The sequence below is a fragment of the Propithecus coquereli genome, unplaced genomic scaffold (genome assembly GCF_000956105.1).
Source record: "Propithecus coquereli isolate 6110/MARCELLA unplaced genomic scaffold, Pcoq_1.0 Scaffold1, whole genome shotgun sequence".
Taxonomy (NCBI): Eukaryota; Metazoa; Chordata; class Mammalia; order Primates; family Indriidae; genus Propithecus; species Propithecus coquereli.
In genome coordinates, this window is record NW_012133857.1 from 28,890,811 (window position 1) to 28,909,159 (window position 18,349).

Sequence of the window (18,349 nt, forward strand, 5' to 3'; positions counted from 1 at the left end):
GTTGTACCTGCATGTGCACGCACACATCTTTACTGGGTTGCAATGTAAAATGTGTTTTTGGGTGTGGATAATGGTCAAAAAAACTTTAAAAGCCCTTGTTCAAGTGAAAATGTTTCATAAAGGACCAAACTCTGAAATCTCTAGGTGGGCATTAAAGAATACAAAAAATAAAGGAATTACCCCATAATTTTACAGTTACTAATCATGAATTACTCATATAAAGTATCTTTTGAAGAATGTAATAAACAGTATTTAAGCTCTGAAATAAATTCTGTTGAGGTTATATCCTAAAGGATAATGAATTGAGATAAAATATTCTTTTAAGAAATAAACTCTGGAACATTAAGTATTGGGAAATACTTCTTCTAAGCGATCTGATTTTTAAGGAGTAGTACTGCTCAATTAACATAGTTGTTTGGGTCTTTTGTTGTTATTTTGTTTGTTTTTATTTTTACCATTTCCTACATGGTGCCTGGTGAAAATAGATTTCTCAGGCCGTGTTTCAGGGCATGATGTAACAGCTATCCAATGAGAAGGTCACATTCCATTAGCATAACAGCTCTCCTTTTTAGTGTGTGACAAAAGAACAATGAAGCCAACAGCTGTCCAGCAAACAAGACTCACTTTATTAGTGTCTCAATAACTGGCATTCACGCAGATTCTGCACACTCTGACATCCTTACGCTGTAACTCTGCAAAGGAATGTATTGAGGCCCAAAGAAGGAAAGAGCATGGGGTTTCTTTCTTTTCAATATTAAGAACATTTGTAGAGTTCTAGCTAGTTAAGAAATGTCTAGAAGTTTTCAGAGTAATAACAAACAACAATGCTATGCTTTAAAAATTTTCTTTGAGCAAATGTTGAGATGGTATAGTTTTTTGGTTTTTTTTTTTTTAGGTTGAGTTTCTTGAGGAATAATTTACATACAGTAAAATTCGCCCTTTATAAATGTACATTTTTATGAGTTCTGACAAATGTTCATAATCACCACAACTAAAATAGAGAATATTGCCATCACTCCAGAAGGTTCCCTCACGCCCCTTTGTAGTCAGTGCCCTCCATGCCCAGCCCCTGCCACCTGCTGTTCCTGTAGTTTTTCCTTTTCCAAAATATCCTATAAACAGAGGATACTAATTAACATTTTGTGCCTTCTTTCATTTAATATAATGCTTTTGAGATTCATTCATGTTGTTGCTTGTGCCAAAAGTTTGTTCCTTTTTATCACTTTGTATTATTCTGTGGGTGTGAGGATGTACTGCAGTTTGTTTATCTATTCACTAGTTGATACACATTTGAGTTGTTTCCGGTTTTTGATGATTATGAATAAAGCGTCTATAAATATTTGTATATAGTATTTGTATGGACATATGGTTTTCTTTCTCTTGGGTAAGTACCTAGGAATGGCAAGTATATGTTTACTTTTATAAGAAATTGTCAAAGTCTTTTCTAAAGTGGCTGTACCATTTGCATTCCCACCAACAATGTATGAGAGTTCCAGTTGCTCTACATCCATGTCATTACTTGTTATTATTAAATTAAACAAATTTTCAGCCATTCTAATAGTTGTAAGTGGGCATTTTATTGTGGTTTTAATTTGCAGTGCCCTCACGACTAAATAATGTCAAGCATTTTTTTCATATAATGGTGTTTTTGTAACATCTACGTGTGAAATCAGTGCTTTTGCAGAAGTAGATGATTTTTGGCACGTCTCTTATTTTTGTGTTTACGATTTAAACTTGCTTTTGCAACCACAGAGGGAGATTGTATTATGTGGAAGGATTTCTCTGTTGTGTTTACGTAGGAATATTGCTCAGAAAAATTTTTCTCAGCCAAGACTTGAGCAGATTGCATACACGTTGTACTGCAGGGAGTGAGGTCTGCAGCCAGGGATGGCCACTGTTATCATCAACTAACTGTCTTAAAGTCATCATCGTTCTCACATCATTTCTTCCCGCTGTCCCCCCCATTTCTATTAATCACTATTCTTCTGATCACCTGGCCTCAAACCCCAGATTAAAATTTGATTCTCTTGTTTCTCTTTCTCCATATCGTGTTACTCACCAAGTCTTGTTGACTCTGGCTTTTTGGTACCCATGGCCACCTTTTACCTGATCCTTACGACCTCACGTCCTAACAGGTTCTCTTCTTTCTCATCCATTCCACACATTGAATTTGTGTGATCTTCCTTAAACATCTCTTTGAAGGAACATGTATGTTCTCAGAAACTTGTAACTTTCTAAAACTCTAAAAGACGAAGTTAGTGGCACTCAAGGATCTCCACACTGGGTTTTTCAGCTTCCTCTCCCTATACTTTTCTTTTCCTTCTAAAATCCTTCCCTTCCAGCCAGCATAACCTCCTACTGCCTCTAAATATGAAATATGTTCTTCCCTCCTCTACCCTCCCCTGTTCTTTGACTTTTTTCTGAAATGTGCTTCCAAGGGTCCAAAAGTAATGCCTCTTTCAAAGCTCAGTTCAGGTTTTGATCTCCTGCTTGAAGGCTTCCAATCCAGGCCTTAAAGATTTCCCCTCACATTTGTCTATGTTGCCGACTGGTATTTATTCACACACTGTATTGTGTGAAGTATGCAGTCCATGTACCTTTACTGCCTGCCTATTTTGAGCTGAACATTGTTCCATTTCACAGGAATGCAAAGATGAGTAAGATACGGCTAATGCCCTTGACGAGCTTAGTGTCTAGCAGGGAGGAACACGACCCTCAGATGACTTAAGTGGAACGTGTCTCTAATTGGAGAATACACAGGGTAATGTGGGAGCCAGTCCTCCAACTCTCCAAATTCTGTCACTACACTACCTCATTTCTGATGTTGTTCTTTTTTTTACATATACTTACAAAAACATATTTTAGATGAAAGAAGACAAGACATCATAAAGAAGAGGGGAAGACAAAAGGGTAGAATTATCATATCCAGAATCTCAGGGAAGGTAATTTTCCTTTAAGATGTATGTTTACCTTGGAACTTTCTGGCAGCTCAACAAGAAGGGAAACCTGATAGATTTCATGGTTTCTGTTACCTGACAAAGACCCAAGCTTATTTCGTCTTATCACTTGGGTTTGGGTGCCATCTGTATACTGACTTCCACACTTAACAACTCTGTGGCCAACCACTTCCTCTGAGTCCCAGCCTCAGATGACAGCTGCCTGGTTGACATCCTTACTGATCATGTCTCAGAGTGACCGGTTCAGAACAGAACTCTCAGTTTGGTTCTTCTCCCCAGCCTGATCCTTCCCATTGTCCTTTTCTCAGTAAATAGCACAATTACCTGTTGCTTGCTCAAGTAGAAACTTATGAATTATTCCAGAGTTCTCCTGTTCTCTCATCCCTCATAATCTAATCCTTCAGCAAGTCCATTCTGCTAATTCAAGCCTCTGACTCACATCTTGTTTGAGTTGTGCTGGCCTCTCAGATGGTCTCCCTGATTTCACTCTTGCTTCCCTACAATAGCTTCTTTGCACAACAGTGGAGTGATTTTCTTAAAGAAATAAATCAGATCACACCACTTCCTGCTAAAACCTGTCAGTGACATTTCTTTAAAAGAAAAATGAGATCCAGAGTTTAATCTCTGGCTGACAAATCCCTGGGTAATCTGGTCCCTTCTGCCTCACAGCCTTACCCATAGCATCTGCCCACTGCCCTCGGCCATACCGCACCCACTTACTGTGCCACGGCCTAGCACCTCCCCTCCGTGCATTTTGGATGTGCCAAGCTGGTTGCATCTGTCATTCTCTCTGCCAGAAATATTTTTTATTCATTCATTCTACACATCATTATTTTTTGTGTACATGTGATAATTATTTTTTATTTTCTTATTTATTTTGTTAAATTGACAAATAATAGTCGTGTACACTTATGGTACACCACATGATGTTTTGAAATATGTATACAGTGTACACATCATTGTCAAGCATCTACTGAGTTCCAGGTATTTTCTAGGGTCTGGGGATTTAGTGATAAAGAGGACTGACAAAAATCCTGGCCCCTGTTCATTCTAGCTCTTGCCCTAGGCTTTTCTCATGTCCACCTCGTTCTCATTCCTCAGGTCTTAGATCAGATGTTGCCTCAGAGAAACATCTACATCCCCTGTCTACCTCTCTTTAAAGTAGGATCTTCGTTTCCTCAATAATCACAGCACCTACTTATTTCCTTACTGGCGTCTTAATAACTTAGTTTATTTAATTATGCACATACTATCCATGAATACTTAAAGACATCAATTGTGTATCGAGCAGATGCCGTGTGCTAGGCCCTAGGCTAAATGCCATGCATTCGTTCATATCTTAACCCAGAGAGGTGGGCCATGTTCTTAGCCCCGCCTTAAAACCAGGAAACTGGAGCCCAGAGAGATTGTCTTTCATCTAGTAACTAACCTGAGTCCTCCGATAGCTGTACAGCACCCTTTTACTATGTGACAGTGTTGACGATGATAGCAACGGTAATAAAAGCTGTAACAGCCAACATTTCTCAAAGTTAGAATGTGCCAGGTGCTGTAATAACACTAGTGATAGTGGATGCTATTCTGGTCTTGGTTTTTTGTCGATGTGGAAAGCAAAGGAGAATTTCAGTGCCTTGCCCAAAGCCACAGGAATACTGAGGGGCACAGCCAGGGCTTGAACCCAGGCAGGCTGACCCCACAATTGATGTTCTTAATCACTTTACATGTAACTTTGCACATTATACATGATGTCTTTAATAATGTCTTTACAGTTTCATATGCTCACAAGCAGAGGTCATATTAATATCTAGTCATCTCATTTAAGGCATTTCTGTAAATTGCATTGATTCCTTAACTTGATGACAGAAAGCTTAAAAAGTCTGGTCAGCATATTTCTCAGACCACCTCTTCCAAACATCCCTCGTCTCTGCCGCACTTGGGCAGGAATTAAACGGTGTTCACTGAAGTCAGTTCGAGACCAGCCATGGGAAGCACAGTTTATGGTAACGAGTGGAGCCAGAACCACATTTTTCCAGGTGTTTGTGTTTAATTCCCCACAGGACATTGCTTACTAGAGGAAGGAACTTTGTCTTCTGACTGTTTATGTTTATATTCTTTATGGTTCTGGCTTTTATACAGCAGGTGTTTATATAACTATTTGCTGTTTGAAGGTTAGCATTCTTTCTTTTTCAAGTTCCATGCACAGTTGGATAACTATATATATGTTAACTGTCTTATTGATAGATTCTTCTAGAAGTATGTTCACAGCTATAAAAATATGTTTTTTCTTTTTAAGCATATAAGTTTTCCCTTACTGAGCTTTAAGTCAAAAGTAAGCATATCCTGAATGGATTTGATGAAATTTCCTATGACAATGTCAAAGTTTTTTCTATCGTCTTAATATGCAGCATCATTTTATAGTGCAGTGTGGAGAGTTGTGAAGAATACCGTCAGGTCTATGTGGATGCTGTTCTAGGCAAAAACCAAAGAATACTGTCAGGTCTAAATAGTCTCGCTTACAGCTACAACGTGTTGCAAAGTAACAAAGCAATAACTGTAAGAGATGCAAGATTTAAGCTAAGCAATACTTGAAGCAAAAAGAAAGTAAAATCAGTCTGATTTTGTAAGACAATGACATGCTGATGCTTTTCTAAGATGAAGTCATAGCTTTGTAATAGAAATCAGGGGCCAATGGATTATCACTTCGCTTATAGTACAATGTATAAAATAGTTAGATTTCTCTTTTGTCTTATATTTTAAACATGCAATACTATATAAAAGCCTTTTTCAAGTTAAAGAATAAACAACTTGTTTTTTCTTGTTGATTCTTACTTTAATAATAGTTAAAATGTCTACCACCACCCCACTCACAACAAATTCTTCCTGTACTTGCAGTAACATAAGCAAAATAATAATAATTAGAAGATGCTCAGTGCTCGGGGTCTCCACTTATACTACATTTCATGAGACTGGGAGAATCTAGTGTCTGCATTAGACACATTTTCCCAGAACACAGATTCCAATAAAGGCATGTTAAAGACTGAAAGGGAATGGAAACAGTAAAAATTTGTGTACACGCATGTGTCTGTGATTCTTACCACACTAAACTAGTATCCAAAATCAAATACAACATGCCAGTATGGAAGAACACCACCTGAAAACAAGAACAGAGTACCTATTATACTTCCAGATTATCACTCAAATCAGAGTCTAAGATACTGATTAAGATTATAGCAAAGTCACATTATAATGAAGTAGGCATCCTTTAACAATTCAAATACTTCAAAAAAGCTTGAATTCTTAATTGTTATCTTAGAAAATAAGGGATACTTTATGGAAAAAGAAAAATAATTAGAACTCCCTAGTATCCTTTAGTTCAAGTTATAAAATTAATAGGCAATATTTTTTTGTTTCTAGGGCTACTGAGAGATAGATCGTATAAGGAATGTAGGGCCGGGCGCAGTGGCTTACACCTGTAATCCTAGCACTCTGGGAGGCCGAGGTAGGAGGATCGCTTGAGCTCAGGAGTTCCAGAGCAGCCTGAGCAAGGGTGAGACCGCCCCCATCTCTACTAAAAATAAAAAAAATTAACCTGGCAACTAAAAATAGAAAAATTTAGCTGGGTGTGGTGGTGCACGCCTGTAGTCCCAGCTACTCGGGAGGCTGAGGCAGGAGGATTGCTTGAGCCCAGAAGTTGGAGGTTGCAGTGAGCTAGGCGATGCCACAGCACTCTAGCCCAAGCGACAGAGCAAGACTCTGTGGTCTCTAAAGAAAAAAAAACAAAAACAGAAACCCAATTTAAAAAGCACACCAGAATCCTTCCTTTGTCTTCTTTCTTTCAGACAGTTTTCTCCTATTTATGTAAGTTTGTGACTAAAATGAGATAAATATGATCCATCGAGATAAGAGATTCCCATGATGAGTCATATTGACTTTCTTTGGCTTAGTGTGAGAAGAGGGGAGTTTCCCACACTTTAGCTTAATCAGATTATCAAACATAAATATATATTAAGCATTTTTAAAAAATGCCTATAATGATTCCTGGTTCCTCTGGAAATATAAGACCCTGCCAGTATTTGATTTTGAGGCACCCATCTATCCATTCACACATTTTTTCCTTTAAAAAATGGGAAAAAGGAGTATGTTAGCTTTATTTTTATGTATTCTTTAGACTTCCTTACTCATTATTTGCTAGCATTTTGGGGGGTGGTTTTATATACATGGTTTTTGTTTTGTTTTTTGGTGTTTTCTTGAGACAGGGTCTCACTCTGTTGTCAGTGCTGGAGTGCAGTGGCACAATCATAGTTCACTGCAACCTCAGACTCCTAGACTCAAGCAGTCCGCCACCCGCCCCACCCCGCCAGCCTCCTGAGTAGCTGGGACTACAGGCGCGTGCCACCATGCCTAGCTAATTTTTCTATGTTTTTGAAGAGATGGGGAGGGGGGTCTCGAACTCCTGAGCTCAAGTGATCCTCCCACCTCAGCCTCCCAGAGTGCTATGATTATAGGCATGAGCCACTGCACCTGACCCATTTTAGCCTTTTTAGCCACTTGATAATATTGCTAGAGCCATGGTATGGCAGAATTGAGAGCGTAATTGTGGTTCCCAGTTATATGTGATATTTTTTTCAGTTTCTGGACTTTGTTTTGGAAATCTCGTTTTTTTAGACATACTAGTATAAGAGTACTTGACAGAGAGATGGCTCATCTGATTGAATAATAAAATTATCAGCAGCTGTTGCTTTAATTGTTTTTAAAGTATATGTGCTAAAGCGACATAAGAGCTTGATCAACTACGTTATGGAGAGCATTTGCATGAAAATAATTGTCTGCTGTCTTTAATGTGTTATAAAATTCTGGAGGTAGACTCCCAGCAGTGAGACCTACACAGAGGATATATCAAGCGCAAGTCTAGGCTTGACAAAAACTAAGCATTGCCCTTTCTGTCATTTTAAATAGTCATCCGATGTTATTAATTTGGAATTGAGTAGGTGATTGTGTATGCATACCTACTGCTGTTCCATAGAAAGCATGTAATAGCAAAATTTCACATTCTTGCAAAATGAGAAGCCACGTAACTACTTTTGAAGACAACAACTGAAGAAGTCCCAAATTGTTAAGTTTTCCTGTGCTGGAGCCAAAGCACTTACTTTCAATTTGTTGTTCATAAGAAAGTGGTATTCGTTCGGGTGGCTCTTTTAAAGTGGGAGTGGGAAAAAAGCTCTCTCTTGGGGGGGAGGGGGGTCATACTTTAATGGAAGACACCTGGTGCGGGCTTGGCCTCCTGGCCATTTCATAGTATTGCCTGGTGTTTGGTTTCTGTGCCATGAGTACTGGTGCTAACCTCCGGGCGGGGCGAAGCCAAGTAACTCCTTGCTGCTCTTCCTCTGACAGGCCTTGAGCAGTAAGTGCAGAATCACCTGGGAAAGTAGAACAACCTGATTGTTCTTGTAGCAATACCACTGAGTACCCTAATGGATAATAGAAATATCGTTAATTGAAAAAATCAGGCTGATGTTTAAAGATTGCATACCTTTTAACAGTAGTTAGTTACTACAGAGAAACTCAGTTAAGGTCTGTAGCTTAGTGGGTAGTACTGTCCGAGTTCCAATGTCCTGCTTTGGTAATTGTACCGTGGAAGCTGGGGGTAGGGTATATGGGAGCTCTGCTGTTTTTGTAACTCTTCTGGAAATCTAAGTTTATTTCAAAATAAATTTTTATATCAGCTGTTAACCTATATTAAGGAAGTTTTACTTAAGAAAAACTACAGAAGCAAAATTAAGAACGTTTCTGACTGCCAGCCTCTTTACTTAAACTTGAAACTTAATATACACAAATGTCCATAGATTCATCTGAAAATTTCATTTATATTTGAAAAGAAAAAGGAAATGGGACATTGAATTGGGATAAAAAAGCAAATACCAGGGGAAGTATGGCCGCCTGCTTTTTAAAAATCGTTATTTTTGTTTTGGTGCACAGCCTCTGTCAACCACAGCTGAGACCCCCACGCTGGTTCTTCACATTTGGGCTGCTTTCGTGCCTGTTGTCCGCCCATTTCCCCAGTCACTTGTCTGCCCCGACAGAAACGATGACTAGACCTATGTAGTAGTGAAATTACTTATTTAGGTTGAGAAATTATGCCAATTTAAACAATTTTTGGTGTTCAGACAAGTCCTTAAAAAAAAAAAAAACCGAAAGCCCTCTCTATTATAGATCCACTTATTTAAATATTAATTTATTTTATTGACACCAAAATATTTCCTCTGATAACTTGTATATTAATTATAATGTAGTTCCATTAGAAGTTGAGCTGTGTATGGTAGGGAGGGATCTTACCGTGTTGCATATTGTTCTATTTGTCTACAAGACATGTGGCTTTGTGTCCTCAGTTTCCCCACTTACTGTCATAATCATCTTTAGTCTTCCTATAAGTAACTTTTCCTGTCTTTCCAGTTTGTTTATCACAATCGTCCTGTTCCTCAAATACATGAGCAAATGTATAATTTCAAAATATTTTCATAAATTATATACAGTATTTTTTTTAACAGTCAGGTTCTTGTCATTTTATGTGTTGAGAGTTGCACTCAAATGAATAATTTGTAAATAACTCATCTTTTTAGATTGGTGTGAATATTACTGTCCGAAGTTCTATATTCAAACAATTCCTTATTTTGAAAAATCATTTCAAATTCCTATTATTTAAGCAAGTTGTTTTGGACATTGACATAGTTTGTTCATTCACTTGGGTATTTTAATGTCGTTCCAGTGGAAATTGTGATCTGTGTGTGGAAATAAAGTGTCTCGGAGACACCATTCTATGCACTATCAAGACAGTTACAATCTGTAGATCCAAATCCAAGGGTTTTTATACTTCACAGCATATTGTTCCATTCAGATCCCAGTTTTGGCACTAACTGTTTAAGCTTTGACAAATTACTTAACATCTCTGAGCCTCCACTTTCTTGTCTAAAAATGGCAAAATCTTAAGAATTACATATACCTCACAAGACTTTGGTGAAGATTACGTAAGTCAATGTATGTAAAGTGTTGAGTGCCTGGAAGATACTAAGTTCTCTATAAGTATGTATTGCGGCAGCTGTTACAATCAGTATTTATATCATGCTTTGTGTGTTTGCCACTGAAATTTCTCACTTGACTTTAAACCTTCTGGTTTTTCTAGGGATTTTTTGTTTAAGGTATTTATTAGTATCCGTTTCAAATACAAAATTATTTATATCTTCTTAGACTATTCTGGCCAGGTGATAGTGGAAAGTTATGCTTATCTGTGGAAGGTTCTATTTTTAAACTGTGTCTTCAGCCATCTGAGTCTATTTTGATTGTGTTTTTTTCCCTTGGCAACCAAAGTTGTTTTTCCCCCTAGATTACAGCAGGCACCTCTGCGAAGCCATCTCCATCACCTCTCTTCTCTCTTTTATAATCTTCTTCTGCCCCCACCATGCCCTCCTTGAATATGAGACCTAGGGGACTGTTCTTTTTTTTCTTGACTCTATAGTGCCTGACACCTAGTTGGTGCTTAGTAAATGTTTGTTGAATTTGTGAATTACATAGCATCTTTGATTTCTTCCCCCTATACAACAAGATGTAATTCACATCATGTTATTTACTATTGCTTATAAACTCAGCATTATTGCTAGTATTTTAAGTCTGTTTGGAGTAAACTTCTGCTCTTTGGAACCCTTGAAGATATCAGTAGATTGACTGAAGATAACCTTCAATTGTCAAGAAAAGTCAAATTTATGTTTCACATTTCTTTTCTAATAAGTTGGTGAAGTATGTAATGGTGTTAAAACTGACATTAGGTTGATAAAATGCACATTTTGCCACGTTGAAAGTAAAAAGATGTTATTCTGCTGTCTTTTTTTATTGTTTCTCCAGTGCTTACAAGAGCTCTGGAAAAAATAATGCTTACTACGAAAGCACACAGATTTATTTGTAAACTTTAGAGCATTTACTGAAAATGTGCCAAAAACCTATATATAATCTTTTTTTTTTTTTTAGCTTATCTACTTTCATAAGCAAGGATTAAAATTGAATAAGTATACTTTTAGAGAATCATTCTCATTAGTACGGATGGAAGGAAATGCTGGAGTCCTCAGAAACCACACACTATTATGTATCTTATTTGTGAGATAATTAACATAGGCATCTGACTTAAGAAAAGTTGTTAAAATTGACAAAGTCAACAGGACCATATATCTGTCTCGTTTGTATGGCATCTTCTTCATCTCCTTAGCAACCTTCTTAACCTTCCAGATATATTTGTCAGAGGGGAATTATTGAGAGTAGGAAATTAGTGCTAACTTTACTGTTATTCTTTCAGTGGTGGTGTATTTGATTATCCCTAAATGTCACATTATGCTGAGTAAGTCTTTATACTATTCTAACCATTTAAATTAGTATATTCAAGAGGTCTTGTGATAATATTTGTGGTGGTTATTGCAGTGTATACCATTATGCTAAAGGTCCTGACCTGTGCAGTTAGGCAAGAAAAGAAATAAAACATATCCCAGTTGGAAAGGAAGAAGTAAAACTGTCTTATTATCTATGTAGAAAATTTGATGGAGTCTACAAAAAAGCTATTATAGCTGATAGGTCTAACAACTGAGTTGAGCAAGGTTGCAGAATACAAGATCAGTGTAAGAAAATCAATTGTGTTGATAAATCAGTTTCCGCAAATTAGCAATGAACAACCAGAAGTTGAAATTTATAAAACAAACATTACCATTGACAATAGCATCAAAACATGAAATACTTAGGGATAAATTTGACAAAACCAGTGCAAGACCTGTATACTGAAAACTACAAAACAGTGCAGAGAGAAATTAAGGGAAGCCTAAGTAAATGGAGAGAGATGCCTGCCTAAGAAGAAAAAACCTTCAATATTATTAACACAAAATGATCCCTGAATTCAGTGCATCCCATCAAAATCTCAGTAGGCTATTTTGTAGAAATCAGTAATACCATTTCAAAATTCATATGGAAATGTGAAGAACCTAGAATAGTCAGAACAGCTTTGAAAAAGAGCAAATATAGAAAACTTAATACTACCTGATTTCAATATTTATTATAAAGCTACAGTAGTCAAGAAAGTATGGAATCAACAGCAAGATAGATACATAGATTAGAACAGAATGGAGAGTCCAGAAATAGACCCACACATATATGGACAATTGATTTTTGACAAGAGTGAGATTCCGCATTCATTGGAGAAAGGGAGATTGTCTTCTCCAGCTGCTGGAATAATTAAACATCCACATTTAAAAACAAAGGAACTTCAATCCACACCTTGTACCATATATTAAAATTAACTCAAAATGGATGATAGATATAAATGTTAAATCTAAAAACTTAACATTTCTAGAAGAAAACACAGGATCGAGAAATTTGTGATTTTGGGTTAGGCAAAGATTTCTTAGATGTGACACCAAAAGCAAGATCTATAAAAGAATAAGTTGCACTTGACCAAAATTAAAAACTTTTTTCTTTGAAAGACATTGTTAAGAGAACGAAAAGACAAGCTACAGACTAGGAAAAAATATTTGCAAATAACATGGTGTATTTAATCAGAACCTGTGGGCTTCTGATTTTGAGATTGTTCTTTTTTAAGCACCAAAGGAGGCAAGAAAAGCTTCATCTTTCTCTGCTGTACCCCTTTTAATAAAAGCATTTGTTCTGTAAAATTTGGATTCAGTCAAAAGGCTACAACTTAAGGACCTAGAAGGTCACATGTGGCCTTAAGGCTGCAGGTTCTCACCCTGGACTCTCAGTAAGTTAGATAGTAGGCACCCCAATAAAAATGTGCAGAACATTTGAACAGACACTTCACCAAAGAAGTTATAATGAATGGCAAATAAGTACATGATAAGAAAGCTCAACATCATTAGTCATTAGGGAAATACAGATTAAAACCACAATGAAATAAAACTATGCACTTACTCGAATGGTTAAAATTTTAAAATGGTGACAATACCAAGTGTTGGGAAAAATGTAGAGAAACTGGAACTAGTGGGAATGTAAAATGACACAACCACTTTGGAAAACAGTTTGGCAGTTCTTCAAAAGTTAAATATATACCTGCCATGTGATCTAACTATTCCACTCCTAGGTATTTCCCCCAGAGAGAGAAATGCACGTGTCCATTAAAGATTCTTATACAAATGTTCGTAGCATCTTTATTTGTAATAGCCCCAAATTAGAAAAATTCCAAATGTCCAACAGGTCAATACATAAATTATCATATAACCAATGGAATATTACCTACCAATAAAAAAGAAATGAACTGTTGATATCTGCTTGACGTGGATGAATTGTAAAATAATTCTGAATGAAAAGCCATATTTTTAAAAAAAATTAATGTATGATTACATTTATATAAAATTCTAGAAAGGGCAAACTAATATAGAATGACAGATCAGATTGCTTAGGGGTAGTGAGGAGGGGCAGGAAGGGGTTACATACAGACACAAGAAAACTTTTAGTTCATGGATAAGTTCACTGTCTTAATTGTGATTTTGCGTGTGTGTGTATGTGTGTGTGTATCACACATATTCCCTGAAAATTGTTTCCTTTGAGCATTGTAATGTAGCTGTCACCCTTGTTTCTTTGACTTATTTTAGAATGCAGTTAAATCCTTGGGAAAGTCACTTATGTCATCAGTGAAGAATGCCACCAAAATAGCTTCTCACTTAAGTTCCCATCCCCAGAGCTAACCCACAGGAGGTTCCGATAAATTCAAATATTTAATAACTTGTATTTTTCTTTCTCCTTAAACACAGGCCCTCTGGTCCTGGAGGCAGGATCATGTGGTGGATTCTTGGCAGTCAGCAGTCTGTGGAGCTTTTGCAGGTGCAAAGGATTATATTATACTGGGAAAGACCAAAGAGGGGGAGAAAAATGTGAAAATATTAACTATGCAAAAACAACATTCTTTAGAAATTCCAGATTGTTTAGATGAAGAGAGTTCCACTAGTTGTTTGAGAAAAGAACATGTCTTAGGGGAAAAAAAACCTGCTCAAAATGTGTCTGCCTGAAAGACAACCAATTTGTTTTTGACAAATTTTCCTTTTTCTTTTTATCTTTATTAAAGCCTTCACTCAGGCCCTGGGATTATCTTAAAGATGATTTATAAAGTCCTCTGTGGGAAGTGACTTGCTGTGGGTGCAGGGCTGACCATGCAGCTGTCTGCCTTGAGCATTGCTTTGGGGGTTTAAGCGATTTCTGCAGAAGGCAATGATTCACGGTTCGTGTGACATGTTTGACAGCACTGCAGATTAACTGGTATCAGGAGAGCAGCGGCTGCTCCACAGCTTACTGAACGCTGAACTGCTCTGTGTAGGGAACTGGCAGTCTACACATCTGGGCACTTTGGAGACATGAAAGCAAGAGCAAAGTGACAATACGCAACATCGCATTATCCATCACTAAGTCATGTGAATATTCCAATGAGCTTTTAATGAGAACGCAGGTGCTTTAAAGAATTTAATAAGTGATACGTTTAAAAACCCAAGAGAGAAATATATTTTGTTGTTTCAAATAAAGATAAATTAGAATTACAGTTGAAATAAAATGAAATGTAAATTTGCCAGAAAATTCTAAACTTTTAGTTTAGATGTGAAACTAGTAAGTTGACAGGTAGCTCAAGTTTAGGGTGTCAGTTTTATTGGAAAATAATTCTTTTTCCATTTGTTTAATGGTTGTTGGATTGGGTTTTTTGTTGTAGTGATTGGGAAAACAAAATATTTTATAGGATTCATTACTAATAATTAGACCCGTTTGACTTGTAGAATTGATAATCAAAAATAAGAACCTAGCCTCTAGACATGGAACCAGCCCGGACTGACCATGATGGTAATTGTTTCCACATGACACATAGGCATTAGCTGTGTGAAATAAGTAGGTGGTCTTGATTCATTTTCCAGAGGTCAGGAGTCATTATTCCCCAGTCCCTAAGAGAAATGTGCCATTGTGTTGACTCCCTCCTGGGCCCTGGGGACAAAGTGAGCACATTATGGAAACTTAGTCATCCTGGATAAGGAAGGCCAGTTAACAATACTCTAAAACTCCATGTGTTGAAGGAAGAAGTATACGTTCCCTGGTCCCATTCCTTAAATACCGGATTCAAAGATTTGCTTGCAGATGCATGGTTACTATTAAAGAAATTCACGTTCATCACAATTTTCTTTTCTGAAGAATACCCTGTAAGAGGCACTAAGCACATTTGTCAGAAGGAGGGAAGGCAGGAAACTTTATAAGTAGTCTGCTCGGTGGCAGGAACCTGCCATCCGGGCCCTTTTAGTTAAGGTGGGTCACAGGAGGGGTGTAGCAGCACAGCCGGTGCTCTAGTGACAACTGCGGACACCGGGAGGTGGGGTGCCCAGAGCCACACGTCTAGCCCAGGCTGTCTGACTTGCAGGGTTGTCACGTCTGTTCTGTCCCCAAGTCAGGAATAAGACTTGGGGCCTTCCTGAGCACCGGTTTCCTTACCTCTGATGTGGAAGCGACCATTCCTAGCTTAATTAACCTCAGTGATTGAGACAGCAGGTGTGCTCCTCATTTGTCATCTGTAAAACGGAACAGATGTAGGAGTTATTACCATTACAACAAGAACAGCCAACGCCCAGGAAATGAAAAGCTAGTCTCACAATAATTTATCTTCTCTATTGAGTGAAGGAACAATGTCATTAATAAATGACATTAACAAATTAACTTTAGCAGTGTTTAATATTATTTAATAAATGTTAATGTTACTATAAAGAATACTCTTATCTAATAGCTTGTATATTTTAAAATTCCTCCAATATAAGCATCTTATTTTTTCAGCTGAGGTTCTGATAAGTGAAGGACTTTGTCCAAGGCCTGCAAGAAAGTCTGTTGTCAGTAGATGCACATGTATTTAGCAAAAGATAAATACATTTCTTATTTCTGTCTAGTTTTGTTTTGAAATTTTATGTGGTATAAATGTTGATCCACAGGAACAAGGTTACTATTAATATTTTAAAACATTTCTGAAGGATAAACATCACTTGAAAATGTTCCGGATTGTGAAAAAGCCATGTTCTGTAAGAGTTTGTTGCGACATCGCGGCCCGCTCGGCACAGAGATGAGCGAGGACTTGCCATCCTGCACAGCCCCTTTACGACGCTCCCTGCTGCTCCGCAGACACTTTACCCTAACACGGCCCTGCGGGCGGTGACGGCACCAGCCTCCGAATCAGAAACCAGATTTCTCATCCCCCAGTGCTTTTCCAAGTTTAAATAGGCTAAAACCATTGCAAATAAATCATTCTGCGTGCCATCCTCCGCACTCTTCCTTGCCCATGCTTGTTCTATAAACTACTTGGCACAGATACTCAAAAATGTCTCTCTAGACTGGAGGTGTTGATGGCTCGTCATGCTCAGAAATTCCCTTGGCTTCTGGTCAGGGGTTAAACTAGGGGAAAAAAAAAAGGACTTTGTCAACTTCCTCACTCCAAGTTAATTTCTAAACAAAAGCCCATAATGCAGTCTGAATAATTCTGACATTTGCTACTATAGTGATGTTTGTATTCTAGTATTTTTTGATCAATTTCTCATGATAAACACCTCCTTACATTGTCTGGGAGAGGAGGAGGGGATTGCGGGGGAGGGAGAGATGGAGGGAAGGGAGAGAAAGAGGAAGAAAGGGAGAGATTGCGATCTCCCCATGGGCTTGAAATTCTAGAATTAGGGTGAGGGATTATTTGGTTAACAAATGAGAAGGCCTGACACAATCTCTAAAATACAAACAAAAGCATGTTCATGGCCTTTGTTGTTCTGGAAGTCTTCCACAGCTAGACACTTGTTTGGAGATCATGTGTAAGAGGTACATGAAGGCATGCTCTTGTTGCAGGGGTGGGGTGACCTGAGGCCTTGGGGCCACATGTCACCTTCTGGATCCTTGAGTGTGGCCTATTGACTGAATCCAAATTTTACAGAACAAATCATTTTTTAAATAAAGGGATTTGTTCTGTGAAGTTTGGATTCGGTTGAGGGGCCACAGTCGGGGATCTGGAGGGTCACACATGGCCTCGAGGCTGCAGGTTCCCCCGATCAGGGGAGAGTAGAGCCTGGATGTGGCCACCAAGGTCCCCAGGGGGGGGCGGGTGTGGGACTTCCTCACGGCTGCCCCCACCCCATTCTCAGCTGCTGCGTGGAGGTGACAGCTCCAGCCCTACTGTAGGAAGGTGGCCACTTTGCCTACCAGTGGATAAAGAATCTGCATTTGTTCTCTAAGGAAATACGAGATGTAGTTTCATCACAAAAGTCTAGTTTCCCCTGCATCTGGGCCTTGAAAGCAGTTAGCCTACCATGCAGTACAAACCTAACTCCAGTGGAGACACAGACTATTGTTTCCCAAGTGATCTGAACACTGAAGCAGTACCAAATAATTATTTCCTGTCTGTCTGATATGTTAGCATGCACCATGCTACTGGTGTTTATTACCAGAAGCTTACAGTTCCCTTAAGTAAAAGGTCGCAAATAGTAATATTTTAACTGAAAGTCCTGGCGCCCAACCCCCTCCCCAATGGACTGGTGATTCCATTATATTGTCTTCACAGCCTTATCTTCTTCTGCAGCCTTATAAAAACATTGTGAGGTCTGACAGTTAAAGAAATCTTTGATATTTGAAGACATGCATATTGATTTATTAGTAACTTATATAAAATACAGTTTCCATGATGGTAGTAAAATTATGACCTGTTTAAGCACACGTGTTTCCGCCTATAACTTCGTATTACCTTCACGAAACACAAATCTCTAAGAGAATATTGGCAGTCATCCACAGCAAAGGAATGGTAAACATTTGCTTAATGGCCAAAATAAGTTTGATTTGAAGTAAGCAAGTTTATTAGATGTTCCTTGTCAACTTTTCAGGACTTCTTAATTGGTTTAGGACAGTTTGTGAACATTTTCAAATGGGAAAATGAGCTGTAACAGTTGGACAAATTTTGTCTTATATTAAAGGCATGATGTAGCAGAAGGTGTACTACTTTTGGAGTCAAGATACATGTGACTTTGAGTTCCAGCTCCATAGCAGCTGTGTGGCCCTGGGCAAGCTGATTGCAAGATGGCATAGTATAATACCTATGCAAATGAGATAAAGTAATCAGTGAAAGTGCCTACTGCATTCCTGGCATGCCAGATACGAAGTAAGCACTCTGCAAATACTGGCTTCTACCTTCATCTTACCCTCTCCCTTTTAGAGGATGAGTTGAAAGTTTCAGTTTGTAGAAACTATCAACTATCGACACCTGGCTAGGATACTTATTAAACATTTTTGAGTGCCTGCTGTGTGTGCTGGGCTAGAGATATGAAGAAAAGTCACACATTAGCTCTGCCCACTCAGAAAAGAGCTAATTA

General features: G+C 38.1%; 1 protein-coding gene across 1 annotated transcript in view; it reads left to right on the top strand.

Moving 5' to 3' along the window:
- Positions 1-18,349, top strand: part of SLC25A26 (solute carrier family 25 (S-adenosylmethionine carrier), member 26) — a 210,961-nt gene that overhangs the window by 169,060 nt on the left and 23,552 nt on the right. The window contains exon 6 of the mRNA XM_012641954.1: positions 13,748-13,817. Within this exon, the coding sequence (XP_012497408.1) occupies positions 13,748-13,817 (70 nt within the window). The remainder of the gene's footprint in view (positions 1-13,747; positions 13,818-18,349) is intronic.